The sequence below is a fragment of the Neoarius graeffei genome, chromosome 23, assembly GCF_027579695.1.
Source record: "Neoarius graeffei isolate fNeoGra1 chromosome 23, fNeoGra1.pri, whole genome shotgun sequence".
Classification (NCBI taxonomy): Eukaryota; Metazoa; Chordata; class Actinopteri; order Siluriformes; family Ariidae; genus Neoarius; species Neoarius graeffei.
This window is the reverse complement of record NC_083591.1, coordinates 35689598-35714194: the sequence shown is the minus strand read 5'-3', so window position 1 is coordinate 35714194 and position 24597 is coordinate 35689598. Positions and strand designations below refer to the sequence as shown.

The 24597-nt window shown below is 42.1% G+C and overlaps 1 protein-coding gene across 3 annotated transcripts in view; it reads left to right on the top strand.

Annotated features, from left to right (window-relative positions):
* LOC132871692 (ephrin type-B receptor 1-B) overlaps nucleotides 1-24597 on the top strand; it is a 940976-nt gene that overhangs the window by 210111 nt on the left and 706268 nt on the right. For all 3 annotated transcript variants that reach the window (XM_060906104.1, XM_060906105.1, XM_060906103.1), the window contains exon 2: nucleotides 18300-18364. In XM_060906104.1, the coding sequence (XP_060762087.1) occupies nucleotides 18300-18364 (65 nt within the window). The remainder of the gene's footprint in view (nucleotides 1-18299; nucleotides 18365-24597) is intronic.

The window sequence follows — 24597 nt, the reverse complement described above, 5'->3', positions numbered from 1 at the left end:
TGGTGTAGTGGTTAGCACTGTCACCTCACAGCAAGAAGGTTCTGGGTTTGAGCTCAGTGGCCAACGAGGGCCTTTCTGTTTCCATGTTCTCCCTGTGTCTGTGTGGGTTTCCTCCGGGTGCTCCGGTTTCCTCCACAGTCCAAAGACATGCAGGTTAGGCTAATTGGTGGCTCTAAATTGACCGTAGGTGTGAATGTGAGTGTGGATGGTTGTTTGTCTCTATGTGTCAGCCCTGTGATGATCTGGTGACTTGTCTAGGTTGTACCCCGCCTCTCGCCCATAGACAGCTGGGATAGGCTCCAGCTTGCCCGCAACAGTGATATTACTGAGAACTGGTGCGTCCCTCCAAAATTGATAAAAAGACAAGATAAAAACTGGTCAGGGAGGCTGCCAAGAGGCCGACAGCAACACTGAAGGAGCTGCAGGAATTTCTGGCAAGTACTGGTTGTGTACTACATGTGACATCAATCTCCCGTATTCTCCATATGTCTGGATTATGAGGTAGGGTCAAAGAAAAACATTCAGGCCCAGCTAAATTTTGCAAAATAATACATCAACTCTCCCAAAAGCATGTGGGAAAATGTGTTATGGTCTGATGAAACCAAGGTTGAACTTTTTGGCCATATTTCCAAAAGGTCTGTTTGGTGCAAAAACAACACTGCGCATCACCAAAAGAACACCATACCCACGGTGAAGCATGGTGGTGGCAGCATCATGTTTTGGGGTTGTTTTTCTTCAGCTGGAACAGGGCCTTGAGTCAAGGTGGAGGGAATTATGAACAGTTCTAAATACCGGTCAATTTTGGCCAAAAACCTTCAGGTGTCTGCTAGAAAGCTGACGATGAAGAGGCATTTCATCTTTCAGCACGACAATGACCCCAAAAAAAGTTTTGGAATGGCCCAGCCAAAGCCCAGACCTAAATCCAATTGAAAATATGTAGGTTGACCTGAAAAGGGCTGTGCACAAGAGATGTCCTCGCAATCTGACAGATTTGGAGCGCTTTTGCAAGGAAGAGTGGGCAAATATTGCCAAGTCTAGATGTGGCAGGCTGATAGACTCCGACCCAAAAAGACTGAATGCTGTAATTAAATCAAAAGGTGCTTCAACAAAGTATTAATTTAAGGGTGTGCAGACTTATGCAACCAGCTTATTGTACGTTTTTTCCCCCCCTAACATATTTGTTTGTTTTTCAATTGAATTGTACAGGTTATAGGTCACATTAAAGGTGGGAAAAGTTTTGAAATTATTTATCGTGGTCTCATTTTTTTTTTTTACATCAGAAAAAAAAACCCTCTCATTTTAACAAGGTGTGTACACTTTGTATATCCACCTGCTCTTTTAGCTTCACCGTCGTTCCCGAGGCATTCATAACAATTACTGAACAACATGTTTTACGAAGAATAATGGAATAATAAATTGAGACTTGAAAGGTTTCTTTTGCTGTAGTGTTAATGTTTCTTTTTTACTCCAGCACTGATTTGCTAATCGTTAGTCACCGAGGTCAATGTTCTGTTCATTTGAATGACAGCTAGCAAATAGCACAAAGCTGCACAGCTTACAAGATCTATAAACGGTTATTTCCTTTAAATGCTTGTTTGAAATGACGCTTTGGATTGATGGATTTGCCCGTGTGTGTGTGTGTGTGTATACTTGTGCCTGTCTGTTACTCAAACACAATGCTGTCTGTTAAGAAAGAAGGCGACCTGAATGATGTTGGCAATGATCCAAGTGGGAGGGTCGGTAGACAGGGTCATGTTAAGTGGAGTAATGAAATGGGACCCACACACACACACACACATGCACACACGTTAATTTGCTGATATTTTGAGTGATTTCCCTCGAGTAGCCCCATTCCCTTGAGACCTTTGACGTGTTGAGGTCTTACCATATCTAGTCTCAGTGGCAGCAGTCGATGCATATGCTGTTTTAAAGGAAATGGAGTGTGTGTGTGTGTGTGTGTGTGTGTTGTGAGCACTTGTGAACTAGGCTACCAGGGATTCAATCTGAGCCACACACACAATCTGAGCACTCTCTGATGACACATGGCATGTTGTTATATGTGTGTGTGTGTGTGTGCGCGCGTGTGTGACTGTGAATTGGGTACTTAATATCCCAGGCATTGGTGCATGGCTGCATCTTCTCTCTTGAAGCTCTTCTCTAATTGGATCTAATAAGAAGCTGTTATTGATTGAGGCCCGATGATTGGCTATCCAATCCACCTTTCATCTCCTCTAGCAACCAAGCAGTCGTTTCATCTCAATCACAGCCTGCAGTCATTCCACATGTTTCTCAGTACAACTGCTGATGCTTCCTTGCAAACAAATGCGAATTCACACAAGTCAACTGAAAGGGAACGTTAGCATTGGTTAAGCTTGGGGTAACGGATGAGAGAGCTTTAGCTTTTCTTGTGACTTCATCTGTCTTGCTTTTTAGAATTCGTAACAAATCCTTTACTCCATTATTCCATTATTATTAGTTCGTCCAGAAAATGTAGTTTTGTTTTGTTTTTTTTTCCCAAGAAATACTCTAGCATACTGTAGATGAGGTATTATGATACATACAGGACACTTTTTCCATGGGATAAAAACATGTGTTCTATTCCCTTCTTGCAGGTTCCATTCATTTGGTTCGATAGCACGCAATATCGTTAGCATATCGCTTATCCTACGTGTATTACGTCACTCTACCCAATGGAGAATGAGCGTTGAGTGTGGTTTTCAATATTGCATGGTTGTCAAGACAACATGACGTCACACGTCGGAGATGAAAAACTTCTTCCACGCCTTGCGAACGACTGGGACAATTTGTAAACAAACATGGCCACCAAATTTGCTTCATTAAATATGGACGATTTTGAGAGAATTTTGAAGACGTGTTGAACACCCGAAAGGAACCTGTATGTATAATAATAATAATAATAATAATAATCATATTGGCTGGCTTTTGTTCATGGTACAGTATATCAGATATATTCCGTTCAGCTAGACCCGTCTTCGACTCATTCAATATCACACTAGCTGAATGTAACATATCTGATTTACCACTCAACGCCAACCAGTATTATTTAAGTATCTGTATACTTCATCGCTAGTCTATGATCAGCTATGTCCGACCAGGAAGTTTGACACATTTCCTTGTCCAGAGAAAGGGAAAAAAAAAAACTTCTTTATTGAAACTCCATTTAAACCAAAGTCAAAGGACATTTTTAAAGCAATATACTGTATCTACTCGATCTGTAAACATCCCTGTACTTCGAAATGAATTGAAAATCAACTTTCTGGAAGCCCAAGGGCGGTTGTCAAAATCCTTTATACCAAAGAACTGTGCAATTCTGAAATCTGAGTGATCAGAAGGTGTTGCTTTGTTACCGTATAACAGCAGCTCTGACAGTAGCCATGTTTCCATTAACCTTCTTAAAGCGTAATTTGAAATTGCGAACTTTAAAAACGAATCATGGAAATGTCACATCTGCACCAGCGACCGCTTAAGACTCCATTTCTGAGTGTTCACGGCAGCCTTCAAACATGGCCGCCGCGGACATGGACTACACCACCCATCCTGCACGTCACCGTTCACAGTCTCCTGTCTACTGATTGCACGCACCTGGATTCAGTCACCATTGCATTTATTTAAGCCCTCTCACTGCACCTTGTCTTTGTCAAGTAAACGCTCTGTTCTGCGTATCCTACCTGATTTTGCCAAGTCGTGCTAGTTTCCATGTTGATGTTCTGGTTTTGGGCGGCACGGTGGTGTAGTGGTTAGCGCTGTCGCCTCACAGCAAGAAGGTCCGGGTTCGAGCCCTGTGGTCGGCGAGGGCCTTTCTGTGCGGAGTTTGCATGTTCTCCCCATGTCCGCGTGGGTTTCCTCCGGGTGCTCCGGTTTCCCCCACAGTCCAAAGACATGCAGGTTAGGTTAACTGGTGACTATAACTTGACCGTAGGTGTGAATGTGGGTGTGAATGGTTGTCTATGTGTCAGCCCTGTGATGAGCTGGCGACTTGTCCAGGGTGTACCCCGCCTTTCGCCCGTAGTCAGCTGGGATAGGCTCCAGCTTGCCTGCGACCCTGTAGAACAGGATAAAGTGGCTAGAGATAATGAGATGAGATGTTCTGGTTTTGACGTTTTCGACTTTGCCTCTTGACTCTGCCTGTGATCTCATGTTTGTGCCTGATCCTTGCTCGAGTATCAACTTTGATTTTGTCTCATGTTTTGGATTTGCCTGCCTGATTGCCTGAATAAATTCTCTTTCAGCTTTTAGGTCCGTCCGTCTCCTGCAATCGTGACAGGAAAACCACGAATTTTGAAAAAGAAAACTCCCAAATACTGAAAATAATAATTATCCTTGCATGAGGTGGTTTTTCAGACGATTCAATAAATCAATATTTCACACAACTGAAAAGGAAACACTTTTTTTTTTGTTGCATTTAAGTCACATGATAAGACATGAGGAACAAATGGAAACACTACTCTTTTTGGAAAAAAGAGCACTCTGTAAAAGCAATCATGAGAGGAGAAAACCCAGCTTTAAGCACAAGCTATCACAACATCACTCAGTGGAAACAGAGATCATTCACAATGGCCCGTCCATCCGTAACCGCTTATCCTGTGCAGGGTCACGAGTAAGCTGGAGCCTATCCCAGCTGACTATGGGCGAGAGGCAGGGTACACCCTGGACAAGTCACTAGGTTATCGCAGAGCTAACACATAGAGACAAACAACAATTCACACGTACGGTCAATTTAGAGCCACCAATTAACCTAACCTGTGGGGGAAACTGGAGCACCTGGAGTAAACCCACACAGACACGGGGAGAACATGCAAACTCCACACAGAAAAGCCCTCGTCAGCCGCTGGGCTCGAACCCAGGACCTTCTTGCTGTGAGGCGACAGCGCTAACCACTACACCACTGTGTCACCCCTGTTCACAATTGTTTTGTTGAAAATTTTACAACCCCGATTCCAAAAAAGTTGGGACAAAGTACAAATTGTAAATAAAAATGGAATGCAATAATTTACAAATCTCAAAAACTGATATTGTATTCACAATAGAACATAGACAACATATCAAATGTCGAAAGTGAGACATTTTGAAATTTCATGCCAAATACTGGCTCATTTGAAATTTCATGACAGCAACACATCTCAAAAAAGTTGGGACAGGGGCAATAAGAGGCTGGAAAAGTTAAAGGTACAAAAAAGGAACAGCTGGAGGACCAAATTGCAACTCATTAGGTCAATTGGCAATAGGTCATTAACATGACTGGGTATAAAAAGAGCATCTTGGAGTGGCAGTGGCTCTCAGAAGTAAAGATGGGAAGAGGATCATCAATCCCCCTAATTCTGCGCCGACAAATAGTGAGCAATATCAGAAAGGAGTTCGACAGTGTAAAATTGCAGAATTTGAACATATCATCATCTACAGTGCATAATATCATCAAAAGATTCAGAGAATCTGGAAGAATCTCTGTGCGTAAGGGTCAAGGCCGGAAAACTATACTGGGTGCCCGTGATCTTCGGACCCTTAGACGGCACTGCATCACATACAGGCATGCTTCTGTATTGGAAATCACAAAATGGGCTCAGGAATATTTCCAGAGAACATTATCTGTGAACACAATTCACCGTCCCATCCGCCGTTGCCAGCTAAAACTCTATAGTTCAAAGAAGAAGCCGTATCTAAACATGATCCAGAAGCGCAGACGTCTTCTCTGGGCCAAGGCTCATTTAAAATGGACTGTGGCAAAGTGGAAAACTGTTCTGTGGTGAGACGAATCAAAATTTGAAGTTCTTTATGGAAATCAGGGATGCCGTGTCATTCGGACTAAAGAGGAGAAGGACGACCCAAGTTGTTATCGGCGCTCAGTTCAGAAGCCTGCATCTCTGATGGTATGGGGTTGCATTAGTGCGTGTGGCATGGGCAGCTTACACATCTGGAAAGACCCCATCAATGCTGAAAGGTATATCCAGGTTCTAGAGCAACATATGTGGCAGATCACAGAATCCAGGAACACATGTCTGCCCGGGGGCATTTTGAGTTATTGACAGATTCAGAAAGTACAGTTTCTAAGCTTTCCAATGATGCCTTCCATGTGGAGATCTGACAATATTTGAAGAATGTGTGGCCTTTTGAAAGTGTATACTTCTTAAAACAGAAAAGGGAGAAAATCGCCCTCAAAGTTTTCCATCTCAGCTACTCTGGGTGTAGGGCGGGCACATAATGGTGCTCATCTGCATGACATTAAGGAAAGCCCTACCCCCTACGAGCTAGCACGATGCTACTTTCATGTAAACAAAGATCACCACGTCAATTTTCCTTCCATGCAAAGTATGCCCAAAACAATTATGAAGTACAAAAATAAGTCCTAAAGTATACTTTAACGTTTTGTATAGCACGATGATGACACAACTAACACAACACTAGTTTCATGTAAAGCCTCGGTCACAACCGGCCGTACAGTATGTGCTCCTACGGCCGGTCTACACGCAAAAAACGCAAGAAACACACGGAGAGCGTGCGTGTGAAAAGCACGAGAGCGCGTGTGTGATGTGCTGATTTTCGAGCTGCAGACCGGCCGCAGAGGTTCTTTGTCATGTCAAATAAACTCTACAGGCGCTTACGTTTTTTTCAGGTTGCAAGACAAACTTACGGCCAACGTGCGTCTTTCTCCCTGAACAAAAAAAAAACGCAGCGATTTGGGAAACGCCAAAAATCACACGGCCAAAAAATCGTACGTCCGGTTGTGACCTAGGCTTAACCAAACCACAACACTCTCCATTACATGCAAAAATAACCACACAGCCTTAGATTAATAAACTTACCCCATCAGAAAGAGAAACGGCGCCTTGCACACACCAATGCCTCCGATGGAATGTAATCCTAGAACGGTCCGTGTATCATCCGATCATTCAAGTATTCCATTCAATCTGGAAAACGAGGTTGCGGGTTTTTTTTTTGCTAGAAATGGTTATCTCTGATGTAAATACCGTGTGTCTGTTTGCTTCGCGGGGCTCCTCTGCACTCTGTTTAGTAACTCATTCCATAGTGAAATCACACGCCTGTATGCAGGTTAAGTAGCCATGCGCTCAACTCGTATCATACAGCTGATTCGCGGAAAAAAAAAACAAATGACTTAAATTACCATATGGGCCATTCACATGATAATTTACCCACACCCCCCAGCAGGCTACAGTCCTGACAAAAATGAGACAATTTGCAACAAAAAAATGTATGCTTTTCCAACAAAACAATCTATTATCTGAAATACTGATTGCATTCTTCAAGATCTCAACTTGCACATGATGGAAAAAAAAACAAAAATCACAAATTTCGAAAAAAAAATGCTTCTTTTGCGATTATCTCGGATTCGTTTCGGCCGACATGTGTCCCTGGATTCAGTGAGGGGTCACAAATACCGAGTGTCTGTTTGCTTCGTGGTGTTTGCTCCTCTGCGCTCTGTTTAGCTTGCTCATTCCATAGTGAAATCACACGCCTGTATGCAGTTAAGTAGCCATGCGCTCAGCCTGTATCATACAGCTGATTCACGAAAAAAAAAACCCCAAAAGACTTAAATCATCATGTGAATGGCCCATATGGTAATTTACCCACACCCCCCAGCAGGCTACAGTCCTGACAAAAACGAGACAATTTGCAACAAAAAATGTATGCTTTTCCAACAAAACAATCTATTATCTGAAATACTGGTTGCATTCTTCAAGATCTCAACTTGCACATTATGGAAAAAAACAAAAATCACAAATTTCAAAAAAAAAAATCCTTCTTTTGCGATCTCGGATTCGTTTCGGCCAACATGTGTCCCTGGATTCGGTGAGGGGTCACAGATGCTCCCATCCAGACGACGTCTCTTTCAGGGAAGACCTTGCATTTTCCAACATGACAATGCCAAACCACGTACTGCATCAATTACAGCATCATGACTGCGTAGAAGAAGGGTCCGGGTACTGAACTGGCCAGCCAGCAGTCCAGATCTTTCACCCATAGAAAACATTCGGCACATCATAAAACGGAAGATACGACAAAAAAGACCTAAGACAGTTGAGCAACTAGAATCCTACATTAGACAAGAATGGGTTAACATTCCTATCCCTAAACTTGAGCAACTTGTCTCCTCAGTCCCCAGACGTTTACAGACTGTTGTAAAGAGAAAAGGGGCTGTCTCACAGTGGTAAACATGGCCTTGTCCCAACTTTTTTGAGATGTGTTGTTGTCATGAAATTTAAAATCACCTAATTTTTCTCTTTAAATGATACATTTTCTCAGTTTAAACATTTGATATGTCATCTATGTTCTATTCTGAATAAAATATGGAATTTTGAAACTTCCACATCATTGCATTCCGTTTTTATTTACAATTTGTACTTTGTCCCAACGTTTTTGGAATTGGGGTTGTAAAATATTGGTTCTATTTTGCATAAAACTGCAGTAGAAACCTTGCTAGTAATTATTAATACAAGTGTTCTGATTTGTTATGGTTTCGATAGCAGAGGTGGACAGTAACGAAGTACATTTACTTGAGTACTGTACTTAAGTACACTTTTTGAGTATCCGTACTTTATCTGAGTATTTGTTTTTGTTGTTGTTGGAAACTTATGACTTTAACTTCACTACATTTGAAAGACAAATATTGTACTTTTTACTCCACTACATTTCTATCAAGTTCCTCGTTACTCGTTACTATGAAGCGGCTTTGAAAGTGGATGTTTTTTTCTTTTCTTTTCTAAAACATGATTGGGTTTTTTTTTTTGCAGGTGACACTGAGACAGCCGATCAGTAATCACTCGGGTCACGTCACGTCCATAGACTGTATACGTAAAATCAAGTTCAGTGATTTCTCAGTAGCATTATTTGAACATGATCAGTTGACGGCAGAATGGAAGGAGGCGGTTCTTCTGGGGAATGAAGGCAAATATGGCCCATGAACCCATGTTTCAGTTTTCTGAAAGGATTAAAGATTCATTTCACTTTAAATGTTTGCTTTGTTTGCCTAAAATGAACCACATCACGGCCTACAAAAACTTGCCGTCCAAACTGCAGAAGCATATTGAGGTATGTAAATGTTTTATTTCAAGAGAAAGCTTGCAACAAAGTTGTCTGTGCTTTTAGAGCTCGCGATAACGTTGCAATAGCTATGTGTCTGGATTCTATGAATTTGCCTGCCAAGTTGGCATAGCCTTGTCCACGGCTAACGTTAACACATAGCTAGTTAACTTGGACGCTGTTAGTTAGCATGTAAAAACAGTGTTACGCTAACATGAATAACGTTAACTTATCTGAAGTCCTTTCAGAAATATGTTTGAGCATAATCTTGCCAAATAAACAATGTAGAAATATTTCTTTTCTAGTAGCGTTAGCTACCCAATATGATTTCGAGTTTGAAAAGAGTTTGCTAGTATGTCAGGTTGAGTTTCACTGACTAGCTAGCTTAACATTAAACCACCATGATGGCACAGCATGCGTTCATTTTGTGAATTCACATTTCTGTCTTTGGTAACGGCATTAGGTTTTGTAAGCGTTGTGGCAATAATACAACAATGCGTTGACAGAAAATTTACTTTTAATACTGAAGTATTTTTGAAAGCAAATACTTCAGTACTTTAACTTAAGTAAAAATTTGACTGGACAACTTTCACTTGTATCGGAGTAACATTTGACCAGTGGGATCTGTACTTTGACTTAAGTAATGAAGTTGGATACTTTGTCCACCTCTGTTCTGTAGTAACAGCTGATAGACAGAGACTTGTATGGCAGATGCTCCACATAATCTAAGACTACTAATAAATGGAAAGTCACTCAGAAAGTCTTGTACTTTGTAGTTTCTGTGTATAAACTGTTTTGTTTGTTTGATGTGATTGTTTATAGCTTGTTGGAGTCTTGGACTCGACTCAATTTTTTTTTTTTTAATGGCTCTGACTTGAACACTGGGGACTGGAGACTGGACTCGGACTCGAGGTTTAGTGACTCGACTCCAACACTGATCTAGCCTGGGCCTGCCCATCCTAAGTGTGATGCAACACGAGGGCCTGTTGCAAGCTTAGTCTGGCAAGGCAAGCTATCTCCAGCTCTTCCAAGCTCCCGAAAAACCGGGAGCCAATCAACTTTGAGCATCTCCAACGGCCCTGGGTAGAGGCGTGTTCAAGGCAGTGACGTAGTAGAACTGCGACCGGAAGCCATAGATTGTTTACAGAATCTATGCCGGAAGCGCTTCATTCACTAGAAACATTACGAACATGGAGCAGCGGCAAGCCTTTGACACAGCGGTAGATGCTGTATTGAAAGCATTCAACAGGAAGTTCTCATTGAAAACGGAGCAAAGAGCAGCCCTGGAGGTATTTATCTTCTTCCTGTTACTCAAGTAGTTTCCGTCGCGTCACATACGTCAGAGGAAAGAGTGATGTGATTGGTTTAAGCTTCGTCACAGCCTTTTCTGGCTTCGACCAGTAGCAAACTGAGGCATTTCAGGGAGGCGGGTCAACCACGCCTTTGGGAAACGGTTGGGCTTAATATCTTTGCCAGACCAAATGCTTGCAGAGCTTTGAAGTCGCGTTAGCCAGACTAACACTGATCTGTAACACTCTAGCTCACATTTGAGAGAAAGTATTTCCACAGCTGTTCTCTTGTAGCTTTATCCATATTTTCCAACACTCAGCAATAGAACCAAAAGTAATTTCTGTTCCTTACATTTTCTTGAAGGCATCCAAGTGCAGTCATGTGGAAACTGACTGCATTGTTTCACATAAACACAAATTCTACCCTTTGAAAAAGCAGTTTCTATATATACACACACACACACAAGTCGCTTTGACTGACAAATAAATGATACTGCTGTAAAGAAATATGTCCACATCAGTGTTAAGGGTCTGCCCTAACTACTGCCCTTAGGCTTCTATTACATTTGTGAGGTGCAGTAAACATTTTCACTCATAGTTTTATACAGTGGAGATCTCAACAAAGAAATTGTGTTGAAAAATGCTTGCGTGTTTCTTCTGCCATTATTTATAAAATTAGTATATCATTCTATAATATCTATTTTCTTTCTTTCTTTCTTTCTTTCTTTCTTTCTTTCTTTCTTTCTTTCTTTCTTACTTTTTTCTTTTACTTGCCAGGCCAAAAAAGCTCAAATGATCTGTGGTATCCATTTTTTAGTCTTACAGAAAAGTAAGAATGTACATCATGCCAGCTGGTGAAACATGGCAGATGTGTTTACAGCTGCTGATGTCAAGTGGATGAGCTGGTTTATAACACGTACCATAGATCAGAATTTCTGACAGCGATGAAAGACTGATGTGGCGTTTTTCATATGGAGCTGTTCGTCACATTGAACTGGACATCCTTTCAACACATTAGTTCTGCTTGCTTTTACTCTTCGACACCTTTATACCACAGGGATTGTTAATTAGCGAACCGCGGTCCGAATATAGACCCGGTAAAGTATTTCAGTGGATTGAAATTACTATAGTAGGACTGGACATCATGGAGAAAGGGAAGGGCTTGAACAGATTTTCATAGATGTACCCTAATAAAGAACTGTAATAGCATCAACTAGCACATAACCAAGTACATTTGCGTGACACAGGATACAACTGAGCTGAAGGGTCTTGCTCAAGGACTCGTGGGTAGTGCTGGGGTTTGAAGGTGTGACTTTCTTATCTGTGACTTGAAACCTTAAACGCTGAGCCACAACAACTACCCCAATGAGCTTGTACTGATTTAGTGCAGTCTTTTAGTGGAGTTAAGTTTGTGGGAAAAGTATCTGAGTCAGTGCGAGCTAGTTGTTGTGGTCTTATTGTGGTGGCTGAGTAGGTCAGGCTTTAATTGACAGTTGGGTGTTCAAATCCCAGCCCTAACAAACTGTTATGGCTGAGTAAAGCCGTTAAACTTCAGCTCATTGAGCAAATGTCCCTGTTAGCACTGTCGCCTCACAGCAAGGAGGTTCTGGGTTTGAGCCCAGTGGCCGACGGGGGCCTTTCTGTTTGGAGTTTGCATGTTCTCCCCGTGTCTGCGTGGGTTTCCTCCGGGTGCTCCGGTTTCCCCCACAGTCCAAACACATGCAGGTTAGGTTAATTGGTGGCTCTAAATTGACCGTAGGTGTGAGTGTGAGTATGAATGGTTGTTTGTCTCTATGTGTCAGCCCTGCGATGACCTGGTGACTTGTCCAGGGTGTACCCCGCCTTTCACCCATAGTCAGCTGAGATGGGCTCCAGCTTGCCCATGACCTTGCACAGGATAAGTGGCTACAGATAATGGATGGATGGACATATAAAACTGAGCTGAAATTGAAGCTATTAATATCACTATACTTCTGGAGAGACTGGACTTGTCTCTTTTCCAGATGAAAATAGTGTGGAAATTAGGGCTGGGTGATATAACCGAAAATTACATTTTCATGATAACAGTATTTATCGTGGCATATTATTATGCTATGAAAATAATGTTCAGAGACAAAAGAACTTGACAGCACATGCAGACTGTTTGTAAGCACACAAAGTAGCGTTGTAGTACTTGAGACTGGTCTTGGTCTTTTTGAAGGTTTCAGTCTCGTCTTGGAATCGATTGCATTTTTACTTGGTCTTATCTCAGTTTTAGACTTAGAGGATTGTGGATTTTATTTCAAGACCGGCCAAGACCACAACTGTGGGGATTTCACTAAATTGCCGATGCATTTTCTGATTTATTTGTTAACATTGTTACTGTGATCGGATGTGAAACTTCCTGCTTCAAATGCAGCCAATAACGTGACTCATTGCAAATATGAAAATTTCGTTCCTATTTGTAGGAGCCAGATATGTTGTTAGACATTATTTTAAGATGAAGTTTAATTCACCGTTTGAACACTAGGTGTCACTGTAATATGTCTTGTGTGCTTGGGTATAAAGGTAAGAAGGTTATTGTTTACTACAGGTGTTTTGACCCCGGAAGGGCAAAAGGTTTTTGACTGCTGTGGTGCGAACATGTTTGGTGCACTATAAGTTGTGTTTGGTCCTTGTTCACTTTTATACTTGGAAAAGAAAATAAAGAACTTTATCCTGTATACTGGAACAACCTGTGGGTTCTGTGAGGAAGCAACACTGGCGTATGATAATCAGACTAAAGCGTAGCATGTCAACCCTGTTAAACATCTCAGTGGCTAAGAAACAGACAAGCTCCTACACTGTTAATGGCTGTCAAGCCTCCCCGCCCCTCTTCACACACACTGGTCTGTTCCTGGTCTTGACTCGATCTCACCCTGCCTTGGTCTTGGTCTTGACTTGGTCTCAATCCCTCAAAGTCTTGGTGTTGTCTTGGTCTCAATACGCTCTGGTCTTGGTTATGACTTGGTCTCAGTTTAGGTGGTCTTGACTAATAGAAGAAGAAACCTTTATTTGTCACAAGCACACTCAAGCACGGTGGGATTCAACTTCTGAATTTAACCCATCTAAAGCAGTGAACACATGCACACAGAGCAGTGGGCAGCCATACTACAGTGCCCAGGGAGCAGTTAAGGGTTAGGTACCTTGCTCAAGGGCACCTCAGCCCAAGGCCACCCCAGGGTAACCTAACTGCATGTCTTTGAACTGTGGGGAAACCGGAGCACCCGGAGAAAACCCATGCAGACGTGGGGAGAACATGCAAACTCCACACAGAAAGACCCTCGCCGGCTTCGAATCCAGGACCTTCTTGCTGTGAGGCGACAGCGCTAACCACTACACCACCGTGCCGCCCCTTGTAGGGGCGGCACGGTGGTGTAGTGGTTAGCACTGTCGCCTCACAGCAAGGAGGATCTGGGTTCGAACCCAGTGACCAATGGGGGGTAGTTTGCATGTTCTCCCCATATCTACGTGGGTTTCCTCCAGGTGCTCCGGTTTCCCCCACAGTCCAAAGACATGTGGATAGATTAACTGGCTACTCTAAGTTGCCCATAGGTGTGAATGGTTGAGAGAAGAAAACCATTATAATAATCCAGTAGAAGGCAACTGGAAACCACAACTGTAACTCTTCAGTGGTATCAAGCAGAACAAAAGAATACAAAAGTTGGGGAGCCAGGGGTGCTAATGCACACCTGTGGCCAGTTTGGGCTGGTCAGATATCCAACACAGGGTGCTTGTTCATGAGCTCCAGTGCTGTGATTGCACACTGTGGTTTTGCTCCTTGCGCCAGAACTCTACCCATAACTTACTTTGCGTTTGCTCTTGTTCCTGGTATTTTGGCCTTAAATTCCAGATGTTTTTGGTTTTTTTCCCTCCAGTTTTGGTTAATAAAGCCCTGTTTTATCCACCCATGATATGGTACGGTATCTGTTCCTCCATGTCCTGCTACTGCCCACAGTAAGATTGTAATATAATAGGCCTAATATTTATTAAGCTACGTATCGTGCTACATACATTATACAGACTCTTCATTGACATATTCATGGGGTAATAACACTACAGCTACCTGCTCATTTCAGGAGAACGGTTGATATTTTTGCTAAATTCCAATACTCATGATATTCACTTGGCTGATGATATGAATGTTCAGATCGCGATGATGATGATGATAATTTATCAATATATTGCTCAGCCTTCGTGGAAATGAGAAAGTTGTACATTTTTACCAATGTTTGTTGTGGCTCAGTCTGCATGTTCCAGCACAAATATTCATCCAAATGTGCTGTCAGGATTGCGTGTCAATGTGATAGTCATCAGTGTATGTGTTTGTGTTTGTATTCGATTTGCAATTCCTCCTCTGCTGTTTAACACTGCACTTGTCACCTATTTACATGCCTTCAAGATGGCAGCTTCCTGTGAAATCCCAATTTTTCAGTCCTAAATATCTCCATTTTCATGGAGGCTCTATGACAAGCAAAATATTTTATGCACTAAGCTACTCCCCTGATTTCCTGTTGTGAATCGGGGTTAAAATCTTAAACATTGAGGGCAAATCAGAGCCAAAACATTGTTTTCAGTAATCTTTCAGGGTTTTTTTTCTCTCATTGCATTCTTCCTAAAGAGAAACTAAATGATAGCTTTTGATATCTCTGCTAGCGCCTCTTTAAAGTGCTAGTCTAACGAAAATGACATCACCCCTGGAAATCATACTGCGGCAGCAGGGGCGTGGTCAAGCGTCGGTCTGTGAATGGAGGGTGGAGTCAGGGAAGGTAAGTGGCAGAATCACTGCACCTGATGGGAATTAATCTGTGTTTGTGTGTCTTCCCCAGTGACTGTGCCCTCCATTCACAGACCGACGCTTGACCACGCCCCCGCTACCACACATACCTTATAAAACTAGTTAAATAGTTCAGTAGTTTACTGTCTAAATTGTATTTTAATACGAGACCAGGAACTTGTTCTATTTAGCCGGCAAAGTTTGGATCTTTGAGTCCGCCATTACACGAATACGTTCCTGGTAAGTTACTGTTAATTTAAAGGAAGTAACGTCATATGCACAACACTTGAAAGTTCGCGGCATTTCTGACTTTGTCTGCTTTGCAAAGTGTAGCACGTTTTTAAAGATTTTTTTTTAATTCCACAACAAAACTAAAACCAAAGTATGTCTCTTAAGAAGTGTGTCATTCAAAGCTGTTCAAGTGTAGCCGATACAAATAGCGGAATTTCGATCCATTATCTATAGCCCAAAGTCGGCAGGATACTTACGGAATGAATGGGTTTGATTTGTATGGAAAAAGAGAGGTAACTTTAAGCCAACAGGAGGGTTTGGTGTCTGCTCCAGACATTTTGAAAAAGATAAATTTGTGATGCAAATTCACATAGAAGGATCTGAGCGGCATCTGGTACATGGTGCAGTTCCTACGATCTGGAAACAGAAGTCCGAAGCGCCATCCCAAAGAGCTCACCGCTGCACAGTAAGGGCTGAGCTTGTGTTTAGCCTGTTGCTTGAATTAATTAGTTGCCCTTAGTCAGATCAATAAGCTTCTAAGGTAGTTTCTATGTGGCCAAATATAATAGATAGACGACAGACAATTACTGATCTAAAAGCAAACCAAAACATGCTTTTTCACTCTGAGTCACTTCTTCATCCTTGTTGTCGTAAAGTTGTATAGAGAGCTTTACAAAAGAAGGCAGTTGCGCAGATGACATCACACATGCAGCGCCGCTGACCAATAAATCACTCCGATCTAATAGCAGACAAGCTTTTCGTCATTTTTCGAAGAATTCAAACCTATTTTACAACCTATTTGAGCATGTCACACAGAAAACCTGGGATTTTATGATGCCATTTTCATAAGACTAGCACTTTAAAATTTTCCACACTTGCTTTGTTGAATCAGCGGCTTGTTCTGTCGCATCACTTCAGAACAACTCGCTGCCCCCAGTGGACATGTTGGTACTGCATCTCATGGACACATATAAGCGGCAAAGTTTGTTTGTTTGTCTTGAGCCAACGTCGCCATTTCTCGACGGATTTTCACCAAATTTGGCAAGTAGGCCTAGGGATGACCCGGAATTTTGCAGATATAAGTAAAATTCATGTACAGGCCCCAGGGAGGTCCCTGGGGGGCACAGCATCCACCCACCCCCTCCCTCAATGCCTTTCATGTTACATTTATCAACACAAACTCTCGACAGATCTTCACTAAACTTGGCACGTAGGCACAGGAGATAGCCACAATTTGGCAGAACTCAGAAATTCCATATTTGGGCCCCAGGGGGTTCCTGGGGGGCCCCTGGGTGGTGGATGTTTGGATTTTTGTTTATCTTGGGTTAACGTCACCATTTCTTGACAGATCTTCACCAAATTTGACATGGAAGTCTGGGGGCAACCCGGAATTTTGCAAAACCCGAGCAACACCCGGGTAACCTGCTAGTTGTTAATATCTGAGGACCTGGACAAGCTGTGCAAAAGTGGGATATGAACTTTGAGGTGTACACAACGACGCAGTCGAAATTAGGCAGCATGTCAGCCTAGGGTTGGTGTGTGTGTAAAAATCACTAAGGTGTGCTTGAGATTTTTGGCTTTTATAAATAAACCTGACTTGACTTTCAATTTAAAAGTCAGTGTGTGTGTGTGTGTGTGTGTAGTGGGACTGGTGCTGTCATGACTTTGACCTTTTACTCTGTAAACACTCTTATCTGGAAGTAGTGCATGTTGTCTATAGAGGGTTCTCTTACTGACAGAAATCTCCATCGATAAGCAGAGAGAAGAGCTGAACCCTTACACACAGTCTGTCCACTCAGTGTTAAAGCTGTACAGAAGAATCACATGTACTTCACATGTGAATAATCGCATGATTGGTGTATGAAATCTGCCCTGGTTTTTAGACACTTCATTTGCTTGGGACATTTTTTACATGCCTTCTCACACACGTAATTTATTTTTACGTAGTCATTTTTCATACAGGGCAGTACGGTGGTGTCGCCTCACAGCAAAAAGGTTCTGGGTTCAAGCCCAGTGGCCGAGAGGGGTCTTTCTGTGTGGAGTTTGCATGTTCTCCCCATGTCTGCATGGGTTTCCTCCAGGTGCTCCGGTTTCCCCCGCAGTCCAAAGACATGCAGGTTAGGTTAACTGGTGACTCTAAATTGACCATAGGTGTGAATGGTTGTTTGTCTCTGTGTGTCAGTCCTGTGACGATTTGACAACTTGTACCCCGCCTCTCCCCCATAGTCAACTGGGATGGGCTCCAGCTTGCCTGCGACCCTGTACAGGATAAGCGGTTATGGATAACGGATGGATGGATTTCTCACATGTTCCAATGTGACTTCATTTGTGATAACTGCTCATCCTGTGCAGGGTCGCAGGAAAGCTGGAGCCCATCCCAGCTGACTATGGGCAAGAGGCAGGGTACACCAATTAACCTAACCTGCATGTCTTTGGAATGTGGGGGAAACCAGAGCACCCGGAGGAAACCCATGCAGAGAACATGAAACTCCACACAGAAAGGCCCCCGTCGGCCACTGGGCTCAAACCTAGAACCTTCTTGCTGTGAGGCGACAGTGCTAACCACTACGCCACTGTGCCGCCCACATGATCACATATTGATCATAAATCCACTTGTGAGAAAAGGATGTTGAATGTGTGGGAATTTTCAGTCAGGAATGTCATTACCTTTGGATACTGCAGGTCAGATCAGTCATTGCTCACATATTACATCGGTGTGGAAAAGTACTATGATTACATTTCTCATCTCATCTCATTATCTCTAGCCGCTTTATCCTGTTCTACAGGGTCGCAGGCAAGCTGGAGCCTATCCCAGCTGACTACGGGTGAAAGGCGGGGTACACCCTGGACAAGTCGCCAGGTCACGATTACACTTTTTTTTTTCAAATTATCGTTATGCTCTAATTGTTTTTTCTCGGTTTTTCTTACAGAGACAATTTTGGACACACGGACTGCCACAGCTGAGCTCGGCTGGACAGCGTACCCTGCATCAGGGGTAAGTGTGTGTTGGAGTGTGGGAGTTATCATACTGTCTTTTTGAATGCTGTATCTCTCCATAGCAGTCACATTGCGTAAAAAAAAATGCTGGACATTTTGGAGGTCTTCATAAGATAAAATACTGACTTACTTAATTTCTGATCTATAATTTTCCCTACATTTTCTCCCTAATTTGGTCTTGGCCAGTTCTCACTCACCACCCAACTCTTCCCTATTATATGACCTCTATCAGCCAGGGAGGGTGAAACCTAACGTGTGTTTCCTCTGAGAGACGTGAAGCCAGTCAAGCACATCTTTTCAACTCGCTGCTTATGCTGCATCACAGAGCAGCGTAACACACTCACTGAAAGTGCTATTCACCCTTTTCTGCATACAGGACATGAATTCACAAACATCCATGGTTGGCTAGTGACTCTGTGATTGACAAGGAAGAGAGTATGCCATCCATCCTGCCCATAGAGCATGACCAGTTTTACATTCATGGGCTCTGTGGATGGTTGTTGCAATGTTGTGATTTGAACTCTTGGTCCCTGAAAATCTAACACTAAAATAGCTAATCGACTTTAGTGCTAGTTACACTGTAAAAAAAATATTTGTTGTTTTAACTGAAAAAAGTTAGTGCAAGGGCTGCCTTAAAATTTTGAGTTCACTGGAATTCACATAGTAAGTTAAATTGTTGTGAACTTACTATATTAATTTCAGTGAACTCAAAATTTTAAGGCAGCCCTTAAGGCAACCCTTACACTAACTTTTTTAAGTTAAAACAACAAATCATTTTTTACAGTGACTATATGTTACTATATACGATATGTGTAGTGCTAGTTACTATAGTGTACTATGTGTTAGTGGATATATCACTAGTAGGTAATACTACATACAGTTGTGGTCAGAAGTTTACATACAGTGACCTGAATGTCATCTTGGATATGAACATCATGGCAATATTTGGGCTTTCAGTCATTTCTTTGAACTGTTCTTTTTCTGTGGCAGAATGATTGTACAGCATACATCTTGAATTAAAAAAGACAGTAGAATTTGGTGCACAAGTTTTACTTTTCTTTGGGGTTTTCTGAAATCAACACAGGGTCAAAATTATACATACAGCACACCTAATATTTGGGTAAAATATCTCTTTGCAAGATTCACCTTGACCAAACGTTTTTAGTTTACTATGAACAAGCTTCTCGCAGAATTCTGGTTGGATATTGCATGAGTCTACATGGTAGAACTGATAGAGTTCAATTTTTTTTTTCTTGGCATGGACTCGACTTATAAGCACGGTCCATATATTTTCAATAGGGTTGAAGTCAGGACTTGTTTTAAGCTTCATGTTAGCCTGCTTTATCCTCCACAACCAGCTCTGATGTGTGTTTGGGTTCATTGTCCTGTTGTAACTCCCAAGTCCCAAGCTGTCTTCAAGTTTCTGATGGTTTATGCCGAAGAATTCTGAGGTATCCCTCCTTCTTCATTATTCCATCCACTTTGTGCAATGAACCAGTTCCACTGGCAGCAAAACAGCCCCAGAGCATGATGATCCTACCACCACCACCAGCTGGTACAGTGTCCCTCTGTACATGGTGGTCATTGTGGCCAAACAACTCAATCTTTGTCTCATCTGACCATACAGCTATCCTCCAGAAGGCTTTTTCTTTGTTCGTGTGGTCAGCTTCAAACTTATTTAAGCTTGAAGGTGTCAATTTTGGAGCAGGGGGTTATTTCTTGGATAGCAGCCTCTTAGTCCATGGTGATCTGAACTGTAGACAGTGATCCATCAGCTTCCAGCTCATGGCAGGGCTGTGCCATGGTGGTTCCCAGGTTGTTCCTGACCATCCAAACCAATTTCCTTTCAGCTGAGGGTGACAGTTTGGGTTTTCTTGAATCAGATTGGCTTGGCAAAGTGACTACACCTCACAGTAACTTGGATACATTTGAACTGATCTTGGAATTTGCAGTTATTTAGAAATAGCTCCAAGAGACATTCTGGAATTGTGCTCATCTGCGATCCTCTTTCACAGATCTGCACTGAGCTACTTGGACTTTCCCATTTTACTGTGTTGGTCAACCCAAACAAACCCTTTTTATGAAGGCACAGAGAAGCTACCAGCTGTAGTCAATCATGATCACTAACAGGAAGTTAAGAGACCTCGGCCTTGGCAAGATAAGAGACATTTTGGAAGTTACAGCACCTCTGAATTAATAATCTAAGTGAGCGTATGTCCATTTCTGACCCTGTATGTATAATTTTGACCCTGTGTCGATTTCAGAAAACCCAAAGAAAATTAAAACTTGTGTGCCAAATTCTAGGTTTTTTTAATTAAAAATGTATGCTGTACAATCATTCTGCCACAGAAAAAGAACAGTTCAAGGAAATTACTGAAAGCCCAAATATTGCCATGACATTTATATCCACGATGATATTCATGTCACTGTATGTGAACTTCTGACCACAACTGTATGTGCTTGTGTGAGAGAGTGGGTGAGAAAGTGTGTGTGTGTGTGTGTGTGTGTGTGTGTGTGTGTGTGTGTGTGTGTGTGTGTGTGTGTGTGAGAGAGAGAGAGAGAGAGAGAGATCTATTCCCCAATTTTAATAAAGCTGAAAACGTTACAGCTGTGTTTTATTGGTAAAAGGTAAACGCAAGCAAATACGGTGGCTCGCCCCACAGAGGAATTTCTCATTAATAGTACTTTAATAAAAGTGTCATATTCCCCAGTTTTAACTCTTTATTTATTGATGTGGAAATTGTTTACTTCTTGGCTTTTGTTGAAAAAAAAACATCTTCTAGGGAGCTGAGTTCCGCTCAATTACCTCTCACAATAAACCGCGAAAGAGTTTAGGAGAGAACGATACAGAATGAGTCATTAAATCATTTTGGATTACCTTAAAAAAATAACACAGTAAAATGATTACGCTCTCCAGGTGCTGTTATTGCCAAATGTAAATGGAGCGCTTGTGTGTGTGTGTGTGTGTGTGTGTGTGTGTGTGTGAGTGAGAGAGAGAGAGAGAGAGAGAGAGATAGAGAGACAGAGAGAGAGTCGGCTTTTCTCTTTGCTCTCTCAGCTTCATCAGAGTGTCGTGGAGAGAAGCTCCCCGTGTTGTTTCATCAGTACAGCCATTATTCTCCATCCAGCCCCATTCACAGTGACTTAATGACATAATGAAGGCACTTAGGCACCACAGAGTCCGCAAAACCCAGCTAAAGGCATGGAACCAAGGTAGAGTGGAGCTTTAGAGAAATCAGGGTGTAGAGATGCAGAGACATTAGCATTTAGAGCCTATGTGAGCGCTCATGGACATTTAGCAATCTTTCTCTCTCTCTCTCTCTCTCTCTCTCTTAATAGTAAGTAGCCCTGATCTGCAGCTGCTCATTGGTTTTTAAACTTCTCATGAATGTGTAAGGTTGGTTTGTAAGAATAGCTAAGTCACAGCTTTTCTTATGAAATTTCATCCAGTTCTCCATTATCTATGCCACTTATCTATCAGGGTCACAGGGGAAGCCGGAGCCAATCCCAGTTGACTTTAGGTGAGACCTGGTCATGTCGCCAATCTATTGCAGGGCTAACGCAAAGACAAACAACCATTATTCTCACTCACATTCAGACCTATAGATTACTTGCAACCACGTGATCAAAATGTACTACTTCATGAGCGTCCACCATGATGGTGGATATACAAAGCAACTAGGATGGCAGCCGCTGAAAGCGTGTCTGTAAACAATGCTGATTTTTTTTCAGCATTACCACGATTTGAACGCTCAAGCGAAGATTCGATACAAAGAGAAGATAGATATGGTTGAAGAAGGCCGTCTGTGCCGCTACGCGTGGGTTGCTGCTCAGCTCATGTTTTCTGTATGAAATAGCCATGTAAAATAAAGGCTTTTTTTTATATAGTTGGATACGAAGAGTGCCTTGGAGTCCTTCTTTTTTCGAAGATAGATATGGTTTTGACCCATATTATTTAAAAAAGTCAGACTTTTCTGAAGATAAGACGCTTCTACTGACCATGGAGTACCCAGATATCGCGTTACATAGCTCATTTTCTGAGTGGGTGCCCAGTCTGGATGGTTTCTATCATATAATTTTGCTGGCGCTCCTAGAAGCGAAATGGTAATACAGGTGTTAAAATTATAACAACAACCCAGTGAACCATGACAAGAGAACGCTCAATTTATAACAAAATTCTAGCAACACGAAATAAAATTCTTCCATGATATGATTGAGAGAGCTTTTGAAACTCACCTGAGATAAAATGATTACCGCAAACACGAGCTGTTTTGGTTTTAACCTCTGTAAGATCAGCCCTGCCGATGTTGTTCAGCTGTGCTCGTCTCCTCTCCATACTAAGCCTCAGAGTTTCCTCGCCCTCTTTCCAAATCACGGACGGAATTCAAAAAAATCGAAACGTGCCACGGTCACGAGTACTGTTGTGACCATAACCATACAGCACAAAGATACGGCAGAGCTAAAGAACGCTTAAAGCAGTGGGAAAACAAAGAGAGTTGCACACGCGTGACTATGTTTTGTAAGGAATGTCGCTTGACCCTGCATTTGTACAGTGGCATGCAAAAGTTTGGGCACCCTTACTGAAAATGTCTGTTACTGTGAATAGTTAAGTGAGCAGAAGATAAACTGATCACCAAAAGGCATAAAGGTAAATACAGCATGTTTCTTTTCAGCGTTTTCTGCAAGATTTGTGTATTATTTTTGTTTTGTACAATTGGAGAGTGAAAAAAGAAAAGGAACATCATGCGAAAGTTTGGGCACCCCAGTACATTTGAGTTCTCAAGTAACTTTTACCAAGGTTCCAGACCTTAATTAGGTTATTAAGCTGTAGCTTGTTCAAATTCTTCATTAGGAAAGGTCAGATGATGCCGATTTCAAAGCTGTCTAAATTCTCTGACTCCTCAAACTTGTCCCTAAAATCAACAGTCCTGGGCTCCTCTAAGCAACTTCCTCGCATTCTGAATAATAAAATAATTGATGCTCACAAAGCAGGAGAAGGCTATAAGAACATGGCAAAGTGTTTTCAGGTAGCTGTTTCCTCAGATTGTAATGTTATTAAGAAATGGCAGTTAACAGAAACAGTGGAGATCAAGGTGAGGTCTGGAAGATGAAGAAAACTTTCTGAAAGAACTGCTCGTTGGATTGCTAGAAAGGCAAATAAAAAACCCTGTTTGACTGCAAAAGACCTTCAAAAAGATTTAGCAGACCCTGGAGTGGTGGTGCACTGTTCTACTATGCAGCGACACCTGAACAAATATGACCTTCATGGGAGAGTCATCGGAAGAAAACCTTTCCCGCGTCCTAGCCACAAAATTCAGCGTCTGAAGTTTGCAAATGAGCATCTAAATAAGCCTGATGCATTTTGGAAACAAGTCCTGTAGACTGATGAAATCAAAATAGAACTTTTTGGCCACAATGTGCAAAGGTATGTTTGGAGAAAAAAGGGTGCCAAATTCCAGGAAGAGAACACCTCTCCAACTCTGAAACATGGGTGTGGATCGATCATGCTTTGGGGTTGTGTTGCAGCCAGTGGCACAGGGCACATTTCATTGATCAAGGGAAGCATGGATTCAATAAATACCAGCAAATTCTGGAAGCAAACATCACACCATCTGTAAAAAGGTTTAAGTTAAAAAGAGGATGGGTCCTACGTACAATAAGACGATGATCCAAAACACACCTCAAAATCTACAATGGAATACCTCAAGAGACACAAGCTGAAGGTTTTGCCCTGGCCCTCACAGTCCCCTGACCTAAACATCATTGAAAATCTGTGGATAGATCTCAAAAGAGCAGTGTATGCAAGACAGTCCAAGACACTTGTAGAACTGGAAGCCTTTTGCAAGGATGAATGTGTGAAAATCCCCCAGGTAAGAAATGAAAGATTATTAGCTGGCTACAAAAAGTGTTTACAAACTGTGATACTTGCCGAAGGGGGTATTACTAGGTACGAACCATGCAGGGTGCCCAAACTTTTGCTTTGGGCCCTTTTCCTTTTTTTGACATTTTGAAAATGTAAAAGATGAAAATAAAAAATTGTTTTTACTTAAAATATAAAGGGAATTAGTCATTGTGACAGTTCGTGTAGGTGGGTGGAGCACAGAAGGACGGCAGGCCAGAACTGAGTTCACAAAACTCTTTTATTTAGCTTTTCAGCTTTGATATTTACTCTCACACATACTCAGACACACGCACACACATCAGTCATCTGGTTGGGGAGAGAGCTCCCTC